Consider the following 18,951-nt stretch of genomic DNA (forward strand, 5'->3'; position numbering starts at 1 on the left):
TTGAGGGTACCTGGGTGGTTCATTTGGTTCATCTGCCTTCTGCTCAGGCTATGCTCCCAGGATCCTGAGATTTAGCCCGGCATCAGGGTCCCTCCTCAGCTGGGAGCCTGGTTCTCTCTCTCTCTCCTTCTACCCCTCTCCCTGCTCATTCTCTCTTTCTCTCTCTCTCAAATAAATAATATATTAAATAAAAGAAAACATTTTTGTTTAAGTATTATTTATTGTGTTTAGTTTCTCATACTTTCAACAACAATGTTTTTTGGTTAGTAATTTCTCTCGAACATCAAGATAAGATTAATTATATTATTTAAGTTGTAATTTCCTTCTTTGGCAGCAGAAAATTTTGAGGTAAGGGATGCCATTAGTACAAAAAGACTTTAGAAATATAGTGATGACAGAAATGTATAAAAAAAGTTTTCTCAAAAAAGCAGATATTATTGAATCAATATATGGTTTATGAATATGAGTAAAATATACCTTCTAAAGCTGCTATAAATTCAAATGGTACTTATAAAATTTCTGATTTTGGCATATTAAAATTGTGCTAGCAAAATGGGTATACTCTATTCTGAAATATCTCCAAAATTTCAAAGCTCCTTTAAAAGAAATCAGCTATTAGTGGAAGGAAAGAAACTATCAATCAACTGTCGGATGTATCAAAATAGGTACAAGTTAAGAACTGGCTAAAAAATATCAGAATGAGCTGGCTATACCAACAAAGATAGTCTCTTTTTTTTTCTTTTTCATCACAAGGTACACGAATATTTTTGACTAAATTCCTTTTAGAAAAGAGAGAGAATTTATTATATTCCCCCCTTAAGCCCTTCTCAAAGCTTTAGAAGGTATTACTTGTGGTACATTTTCTTCAGAGAAATTAAAACATTCTTCTAGTACAAATGTACAGAAGGAAAAACTCATAATATAAATATTATTTTAGGGATGATGGGTTTATTTATTCATATTTGGTAGCTGTTGGAAATATATATGTATTTCCAATTTACATTTTGCCAAATGAATGCAACTTCTGAATGTCTCTTTTGTTTGGAGTAAGGAAAATGTCTGGTCCATAGACTTACAACATTGAATGAAACGGCAAGCATTTCATCAAGATGTCAAAACAGGAAGAATTTATGGCATAATCAGCACTGATAGTCGAACAAGAAAATACTGGCTAATCTTTCTGATGAAGAACTATTAAAGGACAATCGATACCAATTGTGATTTTAGGAGTAATGATGTACATCTGTTTACCATATTTGTTGCTTGCATACTGAATTTCCTAAGCTCACTGATCTATGACAGTGAATAAAATTTTTATGAAGTCATAGGCTTCAAAGACTCTTAAAAATTACACCTTAGTAAATTATATAAAATGCTTAACAGTAGAGTAGTGATACTTTTTTAAGACATTCAAAAGTGTGAATGTAGTCTATACAATTGACCCTCTGTGTAGCTGGAGGATGCCTTCAAACTTATACTATTTGTTACCAATCATTTAAATCCATTCACACAAATGGATTAAAAGATTAAACAGTATGGCCAAGAGAAAGAGGTGCTGGCCTATGGTTAGGAGTAACTAAGTCTAACTAACTTTTCCATAACTAGCTACCTAAACTTGGAGAAAATCATCTGACCTTTCTCCAAAATTAGGACTGTACAGTGATCAGAATAATTTTGAAGATAAAATTAAATGTTATAGAATAAAAAGGGTTGAAAAGTTTAAAACTACAAAAGTTAACCTGTTGCTTGCTAATAAGTATATAAATAATAAAAAGTTGGACTATTATTCCTAAACTAATGTACAAGCTGTATGGCTTAGGATATTTCTGGCCTTTGATAGGCCCTGAATTAAAAAACAAAACAAAACAAAACAACCAAAAAAAAAAATACATTTCCCAAAAAACATATATTTCCCTGAGAAAGCATGGGGAAAGTCATTCACAGAACCATTTCTCTGTGAAAATAGGTAATTTAGGTTCCCAAGTGAGTTTTAATTTTTATATGAAGCATTTTGATTAGCTGCTGCTCTAACACTAACTGGACAGCAGGGATATCTCCAGTTTACCCTACAATGGAGAAAGCTGCATGTGCATGTTTGGAAAAGGATGTCTGCCTATCCCTCAGTGGCTTCAGGAATCACTAGGCTCTGCCCTAAGGCAGTGTAACACAAGAGGGTGGGGGCGGTTCAAATTCTTCACATTGCCAATTTTCTCCTGGATTGCAAGGTGCTTCCACAGGGTTATGCCACTTTTGGTGGGAGGGATCAAAGAGTAGAAGCAATGGAAAGTAGAAAAGCCAACAGAGAAAGCAGAGAGAGCTGGTATGAAAACACCAAGAACAAGACAAGTATATGGGGAGACACAGCTAGACTACTGCAGAACAGAGAAGTAGTGAGCATCCAAATAAAAGAAGGAAAAAAGAAACAGAATTCCAAAAAGAATGCTAGAGAAAGGGGGTATATAACTTTAAACAACATATGTTATGTAATGGGATTTGATGACCAGGAGAGGGGCAAGAGTGGGAGCAGTAGTTTTAGTAGAAAACAGTAGTTTTCTGGACTCTCCTCTCATTCTGGGTATGAGCTTGGAAGAATCATTTCATATTTGTTTGCTTCCTATCTTCGAAAACCATTTTTGAGAAGAGAAGATAGGAAGCAGATTAGGCAAAATGGGAAAGGTATTATCACTGCTATGCACCTGGGGCAGACTTCCACAACTCACACTGTTTTTCAGTGTGTATACTGTTACTTATAAGTGCTGTAAGACTGCCAGATTGCTTGGTCTCCACTGCCATAGAGGCAGAAAGATCACTTTTGTTTGGGGAAGACACTCTCATTAGTCCGGTTAGGCCCCTGTGCATTCTGGCCTTCAACAGTTGTTTCAGGATAAAACATCTTGGTCTTCAACGTTGTGTCCAATCTGAATGAATGTCCAGTACTTTGAAAGAAAGAAGGAGGAGAGTACAATTCCAGTTCAGTTTTAGGTCTAAAAGGTAAATGAGTAGACAGGTAGAAAGCAGACTCACAGAATGAAAGGGACTAGGAGAGGAAGTACACATGTGGGTCTGAAGCAAGGCTCTGCAACTTCTCCCAGTTATTTAACCTTCTACTTTATTTTCCCTATCTGGAAAACAGGTATGCAATATGTAACAACTTTGAGATTTGCAGGAAGTTTAAAAGATATAATGTATATAAAATACTGAGCACACCACTTGGCACATATTAACAAACTAAATAATGATAACAATTATTAAGATCCAAACTGAATTTTTTCTTTTATTTCTTATTTTCAGTAGATTGATTATTATTGTAACCTTTAAATCAAGATCAACTAATTATAAGGGTTTTTTTTCTCAAAAATATATGTAAAACTTCCTTTTAAGAATTTCAGGTTAGGGGTGCCTCATGGCTCAGTGGGTTAAAGCCTCTACCATCGACTCAGGTCATGATCCCAGGATCCTGGAATCAAGCCCCGCATAGGGCTCTCTGCTCAGCAGGGAGCCTGCTTCCTCCTCTCTCTCTCTGCCTGCCTCTCTGCCTACTTGTGATCTGTCTCTCAAATAAATAATAAATAAAATATTAAAAAATAATAATTTCAGCTTAGAGACTCAGAATCATATTACCATAGATATGTTTTCCTTTCATTTTTTTTTTAAAGATGTATTTATTTGTTTTAGAGAGAGAGGAAAGGGGTAGAGGAAGAGAATCTCAAGCAGAGTTCCCACAGCACAGAGCACAACACAGGGCTCCATTCAGGACCCTGAGATCATGATCTGAGGTGAAATCAAGAGTCAGCCACTTAACTGACTGAGCCACCCAGGTATCCTCTCTTTTTCCTTTTAAATGGAGAAAAGTAAATTATATACCAAATAAGTTCAGAAGCTGAAGACTGGAGAGAAAAAAAAAAAAAAAAACAGCTCCGAACCTAAATTTAAACTAAGGGTAACTGTGTTGAAAGATATCTAGGCTGTGAATATGTTAGGAAAAATACAGATTTTTTTTCTCATTTGATAATTATTTTGGTTATCTAGAAAAAAAAATGCTCGCAACTGCAAAATTTGCAATTTCATGGAAGGATGAACATTGTCCCCCTTCCCCCCGATAAATATTATCTCAGTTCGAAGACAGGGAGAAGAGAAACAAAGGACAACAGAGGTTTTCATTCAACAGTACATATCAAGTGGCCACTATGAATCAGGCACATATTAATCCAGTCAAAGCATCACCAAGGTACTGCCAAAAGCAAGATATCCCAGATGTCCTAGTGCAGGAGGTAGCAGGGTCTGGATTGTGGAGATACAGAAGGTTGCTGTGATGGGGAACCCAGGTCGGGAGCAGGAAATGCTTTGATAAAGATTTAAGGAAGTGTCAACCACAAAGCCCTGGCATTTTTAAGAGGAGGACTCTTGCCCATTGATCCTAGAATTCATCTTTTCTCCAGCGCAGGGTCTCATGCATAGGCCTTCTATGTCTGGTCTCAAGCTCTACCGCCTTCCAGCCATGACCTCTACTTTTGGGAGAGGCCATAAGAGCAGCCAGGCTGAAGGGAACAACTGGGCAGAGAAGAGCAGGCTCTGCTTGGGAGAGCACCTGGAGAACTGGGTTGCAGTGAATGTTGTCAATACAGTGCAAAGTGTGGCTTGGCATTGTAATAGAATCAGGGAACTTGGTTAAATGCAGATTCCCTTAGACCCACAGAACAAAATCCTGGACATGCATGAAGTCTAGGTGCTCACAGCTCTGAAACTTTTTTTCCCTTCACTTTTTAGAGGAAGGGTTAAAATAAAGTACACAAAAATAGCAGTGGAGCTAAACACTTGCTTTTTTTGATGCAGAGTACCTAATTCGTGATCTACCCCTATGGCCTCATTTTTAGAAAGGGCAGAATTCACATTGGTCTTTGAAAGAAACATTTTCAACAGGTTTTTTTATCTTCTAATTATTTTTGCCATTTGTACTTTTCTTGCCTTCCAATGAGAAGATACTTGTAAACTACAGATAATCCCGTTCCTGAAAATGATGGCTAAATGCAGTCAAATGGGTTGCGTTCAAGGTCTTGCTCCATCTCTTATTAGCCATGAAATTTGGGCAGGTTTCTTTACCCCACAGTTTCTCTGTTTCCAAATTTCTGACACAGAATACCTTCTTTTAAATTGAATATTAAATGAAGTTTTAGGTGTAAAGCCCTGAGGATAGCCCACAGGTGCTCAACAAGTTCCTGGAACGCCCATGAACCTTATGCAAATGAACTACCAATCTCATTCCTTACCATGATAGTCTATACATCCTTTCTCAAACATTCTAATTCTCTCTTCCCTTTGTTGATAATGCCTGTCTCCTCCTTACTCAACCATGGAGGTAAAGTCCACTTTTTAAAGATCCAATCGAAATGACACCTCTCTTCTGGGCTTCTCTCCCAGTTCCCCTAATCGGGTGGTCCACCATTCATGTCAGGATATACTTCTCCCTAATAGAGGTAGGGCTGAACCATAATTATGTACTTGCCAGTCATGCCCACTTAGATTGTGGGAAATATAGTCATTCTTATATCCTGAGCACTTAGCTTGGTGCCTGGCACATAATGGGTGATCAAACCTTAAATATACACATATATAATTTCTCTGAATGCCTGGACAGAATGGCGAATTCGGATCGGACAGGAATGCACGCGCTTTGGGGGGTTATGGGCCTGTGAGTATTGTGCAGTCGTCCTAGCGTCACCCCCATCTCACCACTGCCAGGCCAGGCACTGAGGGATAATGGCTTCCGTCTAAGATCCAGCCTGTTTTCTCCGCTTTGGGACACGGCTCCGCTGGGCACCGGCAGGGGGCGGTGTTGCCACGCAGCTGGATACTCGGCGGGTTACTGTCCTTCCCTGCCCCACTACTTGCGCGCCCCCGCCCCACCCGCTTTCCCCAGGGCGCGCAGCTTTGGTAACTCGGATGGGGCTCCCTCAATTCCCGCGGGACGGACTGTTCTTCCTCCCAGGCTGGGCGGCTGGGGTTTTGCAGGGCCCTGGGAGAGCGTCTTCAGCTTCTCCGGAGGGTGTGCTCCCCTTTGCCCCACGTCAGGGCAGTTACTCAGTTTGGAAAAAGCAGCCTGCGGCGGGAATAAATGGCCGGAAGAAAGGCGGGGGGTGGGAGGGGGAGCTTTCTAGCAAACAGGGTGGTGCGAGCGGGAGCGCGTGAGGGGGTAACCATCCTTTCGCACTGCCTAAGTGACTGAACTTGGATAGAGGAACTCTTAACTTTTAGACTCGCCCTTTCACGTTTCGTGGAAAACTAGATAATTTCACACGGACATCTATATTTACTTGAGAAAGGCAAACCTTGGCGTGGGACGAACGCGCTTCGCTTCTTCTGTCGGAGACAGAACGCGCCCCGGTACGTCCGGGCCCGCGCCACAGTGCTTAGCGCGACACAGAGGCCGCGCGCTCCCCGCGCCCTACCTCGGGCCTGCGTCGCTCTTGGCCTTTGGCCGCTCGCCTGCCCCGCCGCCCGAAACGCCGGGGCGCCCGCTCGGTGACGCGCGCTGGCCGACGTCGAGCTCCCGGACGCCCGGAGCTGCTCGTGCGCACGAGTTGGACGCACGCTCGCGGCCCCGCCCCCGCGTCTCCTCGGGTGCGCCTGGAGCTCCCCGGCACTTCCCACTTCCAGAGGTTTCGAGAATCGAAACACAGCAAGCTCTTCCCCTCACTCGCGGAGATTAATATGCATGGACAAGTGGACTCTTGAGTTCACACCAGAACCGGTTTTGTGGCTTGGGAAAACGGTCTCGCTTTATACCGATACGCTGTCTAAACGGGAGGTCCTGAGGAATCCCTTGAGCCCCATCATTAAGCTAAAACGACACCTTTAATCTGGAGAGAATTTTATGTTTGGCGACTTTCTGCAGTTGAGCGATTTCACCCAGCTCAGTTTTTAGGGCCACTTATAAGTCTTGAGGTATTTTAAGTGTCTTTTTGTTGGATGAAAAGGAAAAAAGAGGCTTGGAAGCGGAAGACCGTCTCTAAATTAAATATGTGTGCAAACACACACACACACATGCACAGACAAACACCTACTCGTCTCGCACTCTACGGACCGCTCGGCCAGCCGCGCAGCACAGCCCGTTGGCCCGCGGGGCGGGGGGGCGGTGCCCTATGCAGATGAAGAGGGTGTGGCGAGCGAGCTGCGCCCGGGCCCCGGAAGCGCGGAAAGGCCCGGTATAAAAAAAGTACTGAAGACATTTTCCCCGCACAACTGCTAAAGCTCCAGAGACAGTAACGTGTGCTGCGGCGGCAGCTGGAGGCGCCACCTCCGGGACCACCGCAGCTGAGGCGACCGCGGCGCGGGCGGGGGCGAGGGGCGGGGGCGGCCAGCGCAGGCGGCGGGGTCTAGGAAGGACTAAGTCGCTCGCTGCTGCCGAGAGCGCACTCGCACTCCTAGAAGTGTTGCCGCCTCGCGTTTCCTCGCTCGCTGCGCTCCTCGAAGGGGCGGCCGCCTCCAGGTGACACAGACGGGACTCCCGCTTACGCTTTCCAGATGCATCAGAGATACTTTTGGTGCGGGGCTTCTCTGCGGGACGCGGGGCGCGGCTGGGAACTGTGGGGGTCTGGGGAGGGAGAGTCTCCGAGGAGCCCTCGAGCTTGCGGACGAACCGGGGAGGGGGCGCGCTCTTTACGGGCCCCTGTCCGCCGCGGCGCGTCCTCACCGCGCTCCTTACCTCCCTTTGGCTTTTAGGACTGACCAGGGCCAGGTGGCGTTCGGAGGGCACTTCATGGCGGAAGGCGAAGGGTACTTTGCCATGGCGGAGGACGAGCTAGCCGGCGGCGCTTACATCCCGTTGGGCGGCGACTTCGGCGGCGGCGGCGACTTCGGCGGGCACTGCTTGGACTATTGCGAAAGCCCCACAGCGCACTGCAATGTGCTGACCTGGGAGCAAGTGCAGCGGCTGGACGGCATCCTGAGCGAGACCATCCCGATCCACGGGCGCGGCAACTTCCCCACGCTCGAGCTGCAGCCGAGCCTGATCGTGAAGGTGGTGCGGCGGCGCCTGGCCGAGAAGCGTATCGGCGTCCGCGACGTGCGCCTCAACGGCTCCGCGGCCAGCCACGTTCTGCACCAGGACAGCGGCCTGGGTTACAAGGACCTGGACCTCATCTTCTGCGCCGACCTGCGTGGAGAAGAGGAGTTTCAGACTGTGAAGGACGTCGTGCTGGACTGCCTGTTGGACTTCTTACCCGAAGGGGTGAACAAAGAGAAGATTACGCCACTCACGCTCAAGGTAAAGCCCCCCGAAATGGGCTCGGGTCCGCTCGCGGGGCAAGGCTGGGGTGCGGCGGGCCGAGGGGCGTCGGTTTGATGCCGTAGACCTGCGGCCGTGCTTTGGGTTTGGGCATGCTTCTATATTTGTTTGTTTGTTTTTTGTTTTTAAAAAATTGTTTAATGACGGGACGCCTGGGTGGCTCAGTTGGTTAAGCAGCTGCCTTCGGCTCAGGTCATGATCCCAGCGTCCTGGGATCGAGTCCCACATCCGGCTCCTTGATCCGCAGGGAGCCTGCTTCTCCCTCTGACTCTGCCTTCCACTCTGTCTGCCTGTGCTCGCTCTCGCTCGCTCTCTCTCTGACAAATAAATAAATAAAATCTTAAAAAAAAAAAAATTGTTTAATGAGTCAACGAAGGTGCGTGGACTGTGTTGAGTGTTTTAAGTTCACTTGGTTCTTCAGCGCCACTACTCTTCTTTCTCCTCTGTTCTCCCTTCTCTTTCGGGTGTTTTGTTTTGTTTTTTCTTAACTCTGGCTTTTCTTGCTTGCGTCTTGTCCAGAGTGGATTCTGATTAAGTGGAAGAATGAAATGATGTGTATCGTTTTTTGAGTCATTTTATGGTCTAGCTTTTTGGAGAAAGAGCAGCCTGAATCAGGATCCAGTCAGTGGGCTTATTACCGTATTGAATAGTGTGATTAGGTTTCTCAGCTGCATGGCAGACTCCCATGTGTGAAGGATATATGTGGTGCTTCTCCTGGTTGACTCACGTGTGAAGGATATTGTGGGTACTCCCCCCCCCCCAACACACACACTTGGCTCAAAGCGTGTTTTATACAATTAAAATTGTCTGAGGAATCTGTCTCCCAGAATATCCTAATTTATTTAGTTCATACTGGATTGTAATTGCAGAGTACCCCTGGAGGGACAAGATTCTAATCTCATCAGTTGCCTCAGGGGAGGTGGAACTGGGTGAGGAGGGACAAGGGTGAGAAGCGGACCAACTTTCCACTGTGTGCCTTTCTGTCTTCTGAGTATTGTGTGGATATCGTGTGAATATTCTACCTATAAGACCATTTAAAAAAAATAACATTTCAAAAGTCAGACAGGACAACAGAACGTCTTAGTAGTGTGCTATGTCTGCCAAAAGCCTCAAACTGTTACTTCTAGTCTCTTTCCCAGACGCTAAAACCACTCGTTAAATGCATTTTTTTTTCTGTTTTCAGAGGACTGTTTGAGACTGTAGGTAGTGTTTTGCTGAAACTTGACAAAACAAAAGGGAAGGAACAAAATAATTATCAACTGTGAAGAAGATGTATTTGTTTATTTATTATTTTTTCTAGGTTTGCTCATCTTCTTGTTTTATCTTTTAAATTGTAGGAAGCTTATGTGCAGAAAATGGTTAAAGTGTGCAATGACTCTGACCGATGGAGTCTTATATCCTTGTCAAACAACAGTGGCAAAAATGTGGAACTGAAATTTGTGGATTCTCTCCGGAGGCAGTTTGAATTTAGTGTAGATTCTTTTCAAATCAAATTAGACTCTCTTCTCCTCTTTTATGAATGTTCAGAGAACCCAATGACTGAAACATTTCATCCCACAATAATTGGTGAGAGCGTCTATGGTGATTTCCACGAAGCCTTTGATCACCTTTGTAACAAGATCATTGCCACCAGGAACCCGGAGGAAATCAGAGGGGGCGGCCTACTTAAGTACTGCAACCTATTAGTGAGGGGCTTTAGGCCCGCCTCTGATGAGATCAAGACCCTTCAGAGGTATATGTGTTCCAGGTTTTTCATCGACTTCTCAGACATTGGAGAGCAACAGAGGAAACTGGAGTCCTATTTGCAGAACCACTTCGTGGGATTGGAAGACCGCAAGTATGACTATCTCATGACCCTTCATGGAGTGGTGAATGAGAGTACAGTGTGCCTGATGGGACATGAAAGAAGACAGACTTTAAACCTTATCACAATGTTGGCTATTCGGGTGCTAGCTGACCAAAATGTCATCCCTAACGTGGCTAATGTCACTTGCTATTACCAGCCGGCCCCCTATGTAGCAGATGCCAACTTCAGCAATTACTACATTGCACAGGTCCAGCCAGTATTCACATGCCAGCAACAGACATACTCCACTTGGCTACCCTGCAATTAAGAATCATTTAAAAATGTCCTGAGGGGAAGCCATTTCAAACAGGATAGGGTAAATAAGTAAATAACAAAGGCTGAGTGACCCAGCCCCAATTAAAGATATGCTTTGTGCAATGAAGATCTGCTCCTGGTTTTAAGCTTGGCAAAGCTTGTGGATCTTTTCATAGGTATGGGAACATGATCTCAAAACATCCCTCCTTACCCACCTACCCTCTCATCTCTTCCTCCAACCTAGTTGGATTCTATCCTGAAACAAAAGAGACCTGTCATTCAAAACAACCTGGTTCTCCTAAAATAAACAAGGGAAAAAAAAAATGCTTGATGACAATATGGGTTTGCAGTACCTGCTCCCATAGCTTTGCCATAGGAAAAAAAAAAAAAAAGAGTTTCTTATAAGATGGAATTTAGAAAAGGGAAAATACAGAAAAAAGATCTTACCCCAACCTAATTATCAATTCAGAAGTTCAGATAGTAACAATAATGTAAAGAAAGGGACTCCAAAGTTGGGATTACTATCTGAGACTTGCAGCAAGTGCTGTCTGTCAAACTATCCTATTACGCTAACAGAAACAGCTTGCTCCAAATGAACAGTAGTAGGTTGGTGCAGTTCTCATAGCAAACAGCAGAACTTAATGACACAATCCATTATTTCCAGCTGTGTACATAGCCTGCATTTTTAAAATATGAAAATGCAAGCAAAAACAGCTATAGCAAAGAAAGTATGCTCAAGGACCAAAGATTTAACAGATAAAAATACCCAAGTAGAAGAGATATAATAGAATATATAAAGAGTTAACTATATTTGTTACACACCAATAAACATCAAAGTGCCTGTTGCCTTCTGAAAATTTGAAGTGGAAAAATTTTATGGTTTAATGATTATTTTATTTTATCAGGGACTCAAGGAAAATAAAACAACATATAAGCTTGTGAATGGTGGAGGAAATGCCCTATTTTTTCTTGGCAAATACTTGTATAAAGTTAACATTGTTGGTGTAATATTATTATAGGTACATGTGTATGTGTGTGTACATGATGTGCATATAGATATACATATTTGGGACATGTATATCTATATACACATAATACATTGACTATGGTCTAGAATAATGTAGCAAATAGAAAATGTTTAAATACTGTGTGCTTTTATGTTTTCAGCAGGATGACATGAGACGTGGGTATATTGCAGTGATGAGTTAAAACCCACATCTAAAAAATTAAAGCAAATGAAGGAGGAAAACAATTAATATATATGATAGGAAGAGCAGAGATTATACATTTTTAGTGAGTTTTTTTTTTCTTTTTTTTTTTGTGAGCCATAGAATTCTACAAATGGGAGAATATTTGTTTGGCAGAGCACTCTTTTTGTACTGAACTGCCATTTGGACAGTAGAAACCCTTTTATTTTGTGTAGTACTTGCATGCCTCCATGGTGTATAATCCAGTGGATCATGGAATAGTCCATTTAAATCTCTGACTGCTAATAAAATTTCTGATGATTTGAACACTACTTATTAATATTTAAATGAATTTTTTAATGAATGCATTCTGCATTCCAGGACCACTAGAATTTAGTAAATGTGAAATGACCCTTTTTAAAGAGTATTTGCACAATTGCTTAAAATTTATATATGAGATATATATTATATATACAATTTTATAAATTCATGCCAATATGAAACACATTAGATCTGGTTGTCACACTGCATTTAAATACTTAGTACTGTACTTTAAATTCAGTCACTTTGCATTGAATCAGATCCAACTCTATTATCTCTTTCCCAAGAGACCAGTTAAATCTTTGTGAAATGAACTGGCATTACCATTTCAGTTCAGTGACGGCTAATTCTAAAACCGTTCCTTTTCCCAGCTCTGAATTCCTTTGGACACTGGTCTCTGAAAATGCGTTTGTTAAAAACAAAACTAACACATGCAAAACTTTCTTTGTATTGTGAAATAGCCACATAATTCCTACCAACTCTAGTGGATGACTGCTTAGTATGATAATTCCTCTGAAGAACCTACCAGATTTTTGTCATCAAATTCAAGAGGGACTGAGAAAGAAAATAGCATCATCCTATTGGCAGTGTCATTTGTTTGTTATCTAGGCATCACCCAGATGCTCAATTGTAGGGTTGATCTATCAGAAACTACCTTTGCACATCTTTCTTTGAAGCCTTAACATGAACTTGATGGGTTTGCTGTGGCAGCTTCCCTGTGAATTCTGTCTGAGCTGTAACAGCTACTGCACTGCCAGTCACTGTTTCCTAGGGAACTCTTTTCTCCCATGTTGGCTCATTCTCCCTCACTCCAGCCCTGGGTTTGAAAATTAATTGTGAATTCCCCGGAAATGATTCCATTTGCAGATTAAGCCTCATTCTTAACTATCAGAAGCCACAGCTCCACCTGTTTACCTGTTTGGTGTTTCCTAAAAGAAAACTAAGAGAACACTTGGGAACATAGGAGCAGATGGAGATCTGCTTTCTTCCTTTTCATTCTCTTTGACAAGTGAGTTGTCCACTATATTAACAAGAATCTGGACATCTCTGGCTCTGCCATAGCAACAATCTGCTGTTAATTTATGACACGGATTTTTGTTTAGGGCCTTATTTGAAAATATACTTTCCATTTTCTGAAGTATTTATGTTCTTTTCCTGCTTATTCCAGGGTGGGTAGCATAGTTGGAAGTGCCAACACCTGGCATTCAGATAGAACAGGCTGTGCTCAAGACAACCTTCAGCAGTACTTTAAAACTTACATAATTTATTTCTCTTTTGTACGTACTATAGTCTTGTGCATATGTAGTTGAACAAACAGTGGAATATATGTCTCTCTTTGTGGATGTGTAACCTAAAAGTTTGAATGTCTGGTGAGAGAGAGCCGTGTGTATAAGTCAGAGAAAAGAACAGCTCTCAACTCCTGATTAGTGCCTGTGATTTGCTTGCTTTTGTGTTTATCTGGCCTAGCGTGCTGTTAACTTTAAAGCAGGAAGAAGTTTTATCTTCTGGAGGCGCTTCTCACCTGTCTAGTTTGGCATGTCAGAGAACATTTGACCTGTGACAGTGCCCTTTAAAAAAGTCGATATGCAGTAAATCTGGTTGCCTCAAGGAGTCCTACATTAAGATGGACTTTTTCCTTCTTGAAGTGTGATCAAGTAGCTGCTCCCTTCGGTAGTGGGTGGACTATTTTAATGTGGCTCCAAATGATCCTAGGATGGAAGAATATCTGTAAGCCAAGCCATGGAAGAAACTTTAAAAAAAAAAAAAAAAAAGAACATCCTATTTTTGCCACCCCTTTCTGTTAGCTTATCGTTGGTTGCTTTACTGTGCATAAAGTTGTTTTCAATACAGTGCTTGTCAAATAAATATTGTGAACTATTTTGTAAATGAAATGTAATATGTTGAAAGTTGTCAGCAGTTCAAAAATAAGCTTTTTCTGTTGTTTAAAGACAGTGTATTACATGAAACCAAAAACTGAAAAAAAAAATCATATATAACACCTATTTAAATATAATCTTTCTTTAAGATTTCTCATAGCATAGCCTTTTCAGTGCCAAGAAAGCATCTCTATGTAATATTTTGTTGTAATAATGGCTTGCTAACAAAATACATGGAAAAAATACAAAGTTGGAAGATGTTAAGGTAACTTGGCAAAATTTGCTGCAAAGACTTGCAGAATGGAGAAGGCTCTGCCCACTGGCTCTCTCTCTCTCTTCAACCTCTCTACAACCGTTGCCTGCTCTGAGATGTCCTATTGCAGCAAGCTGCACCTTGGGTCACTCTTTTGGAATTTTTGACTTTAGACTGTGTCACAGGCAGAAAAGGAGTTGATGGAGAATGAACTTTTTAAAAACTGACATGTTTGAATCAGTGCTGGAGGGAACAGATTGTGAATTTTGTTTACAGCATCCAATATTTGGATTTTTTTTTTCTTGTAAATAAAAAGAAGTTATTTTTTTCTATTGAGTTGTGTCTTTTATCTTTGGCGTCTGTTCTGGCTAAAGACTGTGTCCTCTGAATCCCAGCTTGAGTCCATGAGAAAAGACAAGGCAATATTTGGGGAAAAAATAGCCTTCGCAAAATTTTAATTACAGTAACATTAAAATGTTCAGCTTTCAGCCAGCCTATCTCTCACTAGCTCAATTAGCTCCAAAACAGTCTAGCTAGTGAGTGCCAAATTTTTTTAACTGGGTCTGAACTTAGTGTTAACTAACCCGGAAGTCAGACAAGTTTTCAACCATCAGTAGAGACTAACAGCTCTGGATTACAGGGCTCCAGTAACCTTAAAAGGGCCTTGGTTTTCATGAGTAGCCCAAGTGCTGTGATAAAGTCATCAGTGGTTGTTTATGGTTTTAGGCTCTATAATATTGTCCAGAAGTGTTTACATTCTGAATTGAGAGAAGGGGAATAAGAATTGGAAGCTGGTAATTGGAAGGGGAAGTGGAAGGAAGAGCAATCATAGGATCTAATAAGTTACAGTTTGAGTGCATGTGAGTGTTGGGTGCCAAAAAACCGCCCCTTTGACTGATACTCAACATACTCTCGCCAGTTTGGATCACCAGGGACATATGTTTATTTATTAATTTTTTTTTCTTCATGTAATTTTGGAGATTTTCTCCATTAGTAGCATGAGAATTTGGTAAGCCTGGGCTATTATAGGACATACTTGTGATTTTTAAAGCCATTTAAAGTCCTGATGTTGGATAAATGCATGCTTGCACTGCATCTATGAACGAGCCACTCCTGGTATTAAAATTCAGTTTCCCTCACATATATTTCATTAAAAATACAAGGCAGTTATTTGATTTGATAATGTGTCATTCTCTTTGTTTCAACCTCTTCATCCTTCTGTAACTCGTCTCTCACATGTCTGTGGTCATCATATAATTCTTTCTAAGCAAGGGTTGAATAAGGACAGTGCATATTAAGCTTTTCCTAGACTTAGATACACCCTGCTATTTCTAGTTAAATTACCAGGCTGCACCTAGCTAAGCCTGGGTAGAAGTAACCCACCCTTTTTTTCCTTAGGAAGCTCATTCTCCAACCATTTTGTTCCTTTCAGAAGAAAAACAAAAATTAATACCCAAAAAAGCCAAAAAAAAAAAAAAAACAAGGAAATTAAAATCAGCCCTTTATACATATGAAGTAAAATAAGAACTGTTAAAATCATCAAATACTTCAGAAATTTAACTAATTTCCTTTTTGAACCAAGTTTGGAATAAACGATACGAATGTTCTTCAGTCTAATGCCAATTACATTCAGTTAGGAGGTGAAGAAGAGAAAATGATTTAAAAATGACAGTGGCTTTCACCTATCAAGGCCCAGTTTTTGCCTTCTAATGCTGTGCTCCAAAAAAGAACTGAGTCTCCTTGGACAAATCTAGGGCTGGGGCAGGGAAGATACCAAAGGAAGCTGGAGAATCCATCTTGCAGTTCCAGAAAGCAATGATGTGCTTAAAAAAAAAAAAAAATTTAAAAACCACAATGATGCAGGGCATGTCAAAACAGCACAAGAGCCAACTGAAGAGTTTTAGTGGCCAAAACTGGAACAATTTGACGAACAAAATAAATAAGTAATATTGGATTATAACCCAAAGTATAAAATATCCATGCGTTCACAGAGACAAGTAGATGATTGAATGGATAAATGGGGCAAAAAGACAAGTATCCTGTGCAGAATTCCAAATAATCTGTGTAGATACTGCCCCCTCAAGGAGATGGAACTTAAAGCCCTCCTCTTAAGTGAGGCTATACATAGTGATTTTCCTGCAAAGTGTACAGTTTGGAAAAAGATGAAGATACTGTGCTTTGCTATGTAATAAAAATGGCACTTCATCTCTGGTCTTCCTCCCCAAAAACCCATAACTTCTGTCTAATTATGAGAAAAGCATCAGAGAAATATAAGAAATATCAGAGAAATATAAGTATTCCATAATATATCAGACTAGTACTCTTTAAATCATCAAAACAAGGAAAATCTGAAAACTCCCAAAGCCAGGAGAAGACTGAGACATGGCAACTAAATGTAATGTGGTATTCTGGAGGGGATCCTGGGACAGAAAAGGACATTAGGTAAAACCTAAGGAAATTTGAATAAAGCATTATTAAAATAATAATGTTTCAATATCAGTTTATTAGGTCTGACAAATGTATCACAAGACATTAGCAATGGGGTAAGTGGGTGTTGGATGTGGGGAATTCTGTACTATCTTCACAAATCTGTAAACCTAAAACTATTTTCAAAAGTTTATTGAAAAATGAAGATGGAGTAGGCCCTTCCTTGCTATTTTTTGAGAAGTGACTCCATTTGGAAAAATAATTGTGAATAGTGAATTTTACTATTTTAATGTCTTCTGCACTTAAGAGTGTTAGGAGAGCATGTGAAGGAGTGAAAGTAAAGTGACATTTTTTTTTTTAATTTTTAAAGATTTTATTTATGTATTTGACAGACAGAGATCACAAGTAATCAGAGAGGCAGGCAGAGAGAGAGGAGGAAGCAAGCTCTGCTGAGCAGAGCCCAATGCGGGGCTCGATCCCAGGACCCTGAGATCGTGACCTGAGCCGAAGACAGAGAACCCACTGAGCCACTCAGGTGCCCCAACATGTTTTGCTTCAAAGTTTTAGAGAAGCTTTATCTACAAGTTTTAGAGAAAAGGAAGAAGTTCAAGAGAGATTTTTTATAGGCTGTGTTTTCTTGTAGAATAGTAGGAGGAATTCCTATTCCCCTCTAGTTTTAAGGAAGACCAATACTAAATACAGCTACAAATGACTGTGTAGATATTTATAAACATGGAGATCTAAAATGAGCAAGGGGCTAAACTTTCACAGCTCAAATATATGGAAGACCCTGGAAAGCTGGTTAGCAACTCTTTGCAAGGGAGTAAATTGATAATTTTTATTAAATACCAGGGGAGGTGAATATTTAGGGGAGTGTTGATATGGATTATTATTTAATATAACCACTTTCAAAATGTATCTACTTATCTAAGCTTTTCTTTCAGCCTCTCAAATTTTCTTAAATGCACTGGGACACCTGTTTTTTAATTTACTTTCTCAATTCAATCACTGTTATTAGAAATGGTTAAAAATACAGTTTTAAAAAATAGACACCTTTAGTAATTAAAAATGTTAATTCCAGCTTAGTTAGGACAAGGCCTGTGCTTTCTTGCTTAGGGACATGGATCACCCTGAATAGGAATTTATGAGTATGGGGCTAAGTTATTTCTAACCTCCATAATGGAAACTTCCCTTCAGGATCCCCTTCTGAAACTATTGATTTTCCAGCACAGTGTGTACTTATCAGTAATGCCAAGATTTTGTGGCATCATCTGGGCATGTCATTAGAAAACAGCTGAAACCTTATTCTTTTATTTATTTTTTCTTTCAGCAAAATTCAACATAACAAATTGTACTAGGCACTATGGGCAGTGTCATTCTATGCATTAATCCCAAATTGCATATGCTCTGGAGTTTCTTCTTCCATATCTTTTTAAGTAAAGTGAAGATGAACATAGTTCATATCCTTTTCATTTTAAAAGGGAATAATTAAGAACTATTAAAATGCCTGTATTTTAGAGTTCAGTTATCAGAGAAAAGAGAAATTCAATCAGGTTCAAGGCCTAATGGTTGAAAATACAGTTGCCACATTTTGTAAGTAAAAATACAGGACACATAAATTCAGAGAAGCAATGAAAAATATTTTAGTTGTGTTCCATGCAATATTTTGGACATATACTAAACTTACCTACATTTATCTGAAATTCAAATTTACGTGGGAGTCTCATATTTTATCAGGCAACTCTTACAGTCTATATAGAATTACAAAAATCTGAAAAATTTTCTACTATAGTTTGAGTCAAGGACATTTTACATCTTAATATCTAACTTTATGGACCATTAAATACTGCATCCTTAGAGCAGCCATAGCAGCAAACCCTTTGAGACATGGTTCATCCATTAAGTATTTGCAGAATACCTTTTGTGTGTTTAGCCTTGTGCTGGATCCTGAGACCCCAGAAGAAGTGAAAGACCTGGTCTATTGCCCTTTAGAAGGCTAGATTACACCTGCAAGTAGAGCTTACTTGCTGAAAATTAATTTTTCAGCTACCCTGGGGTTAATTACTCACAAGGCTTAGCTCTGCATGGGGCACTGTGGACTAATGGAGAGTCAAGATGAAGGTAATAGTCCTTGAAATGTGCCTTTTCGGGAGGTCAGAGGGCTGAATTTCCCACAGGTAGCCCCAGTATAGACAGGCACTGGCTATTTATTTGCTTTGCAGCAAAGGATAAGCATAGATTTTTGCAATTTCTGCTGAGGGAAGTACAAATTCTCCCCATAGTTCTGGGCACTTGCATTCTCTTTTCAAAACTACTGCAAAAATCTTTAGGACCTAACTAGAAGGCACCTTGAAATTTTATTGCCCTATCATCCTGTTTGCTGCAGCACATTAAAATTCCCTTGAATGTTTCTTACGTAACCGCTTTTGGTTAACTGTCATCTTGAAGTGTTATAATTTATTTTTTCCTGCTTTTTCCAGAGCGGTGACAGTCCCTTTCTC

At 40.9% G+C, this 18,951-nt stretch overlaps 2 protein-coding genes across 3 annotated transcripts in view; one reads left to right on the plus strand and one right to left on the minus strand.

Annotated features, from left to right (window-relative positions):
• Positions 1–6,831, minus strand: part of LOC131834582 (uncharacterized) — a 59,770-nt gene extending 52,939 nt beyond the window's left edge. The window contains exons 1-2 of the mRNA XM_059179276.1: positions 6,784–6,831; positions 6,327–6,681 (exon numbers count right to left, since the gene is read on the minus strand). Of these exons, the coding sequence (XP_059035259.1) occupies positions 6,327–6,681; positions 6,784–6,831 (403 nt within the window). The remainder of the gene's footprint in view (positions 1–6,326; positions 6,682–6,783) is intronic.
• Positions 6,832–7,182: 351 nt separating this feature from the next.
• On the plus strand, positions 7,183–14,355 carry TENT5A (terminal nucleotidyltransferase 5A). 2 transcript variants are annotated; one of them, XM_059177215.1, is made up of 3 exons: positions 7,183–7,541; positions 7,720–8,263; positions 9,622–14,355. In XM_059177215.1, exons 1-3 carry the CDS (start codon positions 7,522–7,524, stop codon positions 10,396–10,398), a joined length of 1,341 nt encoding a protein of 446 aa, XP_059033198.1. In that variant the 5' UTR covers positions 7,183–7,521; the 3' UTR covers positions 10,399–14,355. The 2 variants fall into 2 exon arrangements, with proteins under 2 accessions (XP_059033198.1, XP_059033200.1); XM_059177217.1 differs by having other exon boundaries at positions 7,184–7,486.
• Positions 14,356–18,951: the final 4,596 nt, after the last annotated feature.

The sequence above is a fragment of the Mustela lutreola genome, chromosome 6, assembly GCF_030435805.1.
Source record: "Mustela lutreola isolate mMusLut2 chromosome 6, mMusLut2.pri, whole genome shotgun sequence".
NCBI lineage: Eukaryota > Metazoa > Chordata > Mammalia > Carnivora > Mustelidae > Mustela > Mustela lutreola.

Bases quoted from the DNA above. Each gene is read 5' to 3' on its own strand.
- TENT5A (XM_059177215.1), top strand. From the start codon at position 7,522: ATGCATCAGAGATACTTTTG. The intron at 7,542-7,719 runs GTGCGGGGCTTC...TTTGGCTTTTAG, and splicing joins ATGCATCAGAGATACTTTTG to GACTGACCAGGGCCAGGTGG. The intron at 8,264-9,621 runs GTAAAGCCCCCC...TTTAAATTGTAG, and splicing joins TTACGCCACTCACGCTCAAG to GAAGCTTATGTGCAGAAAAT.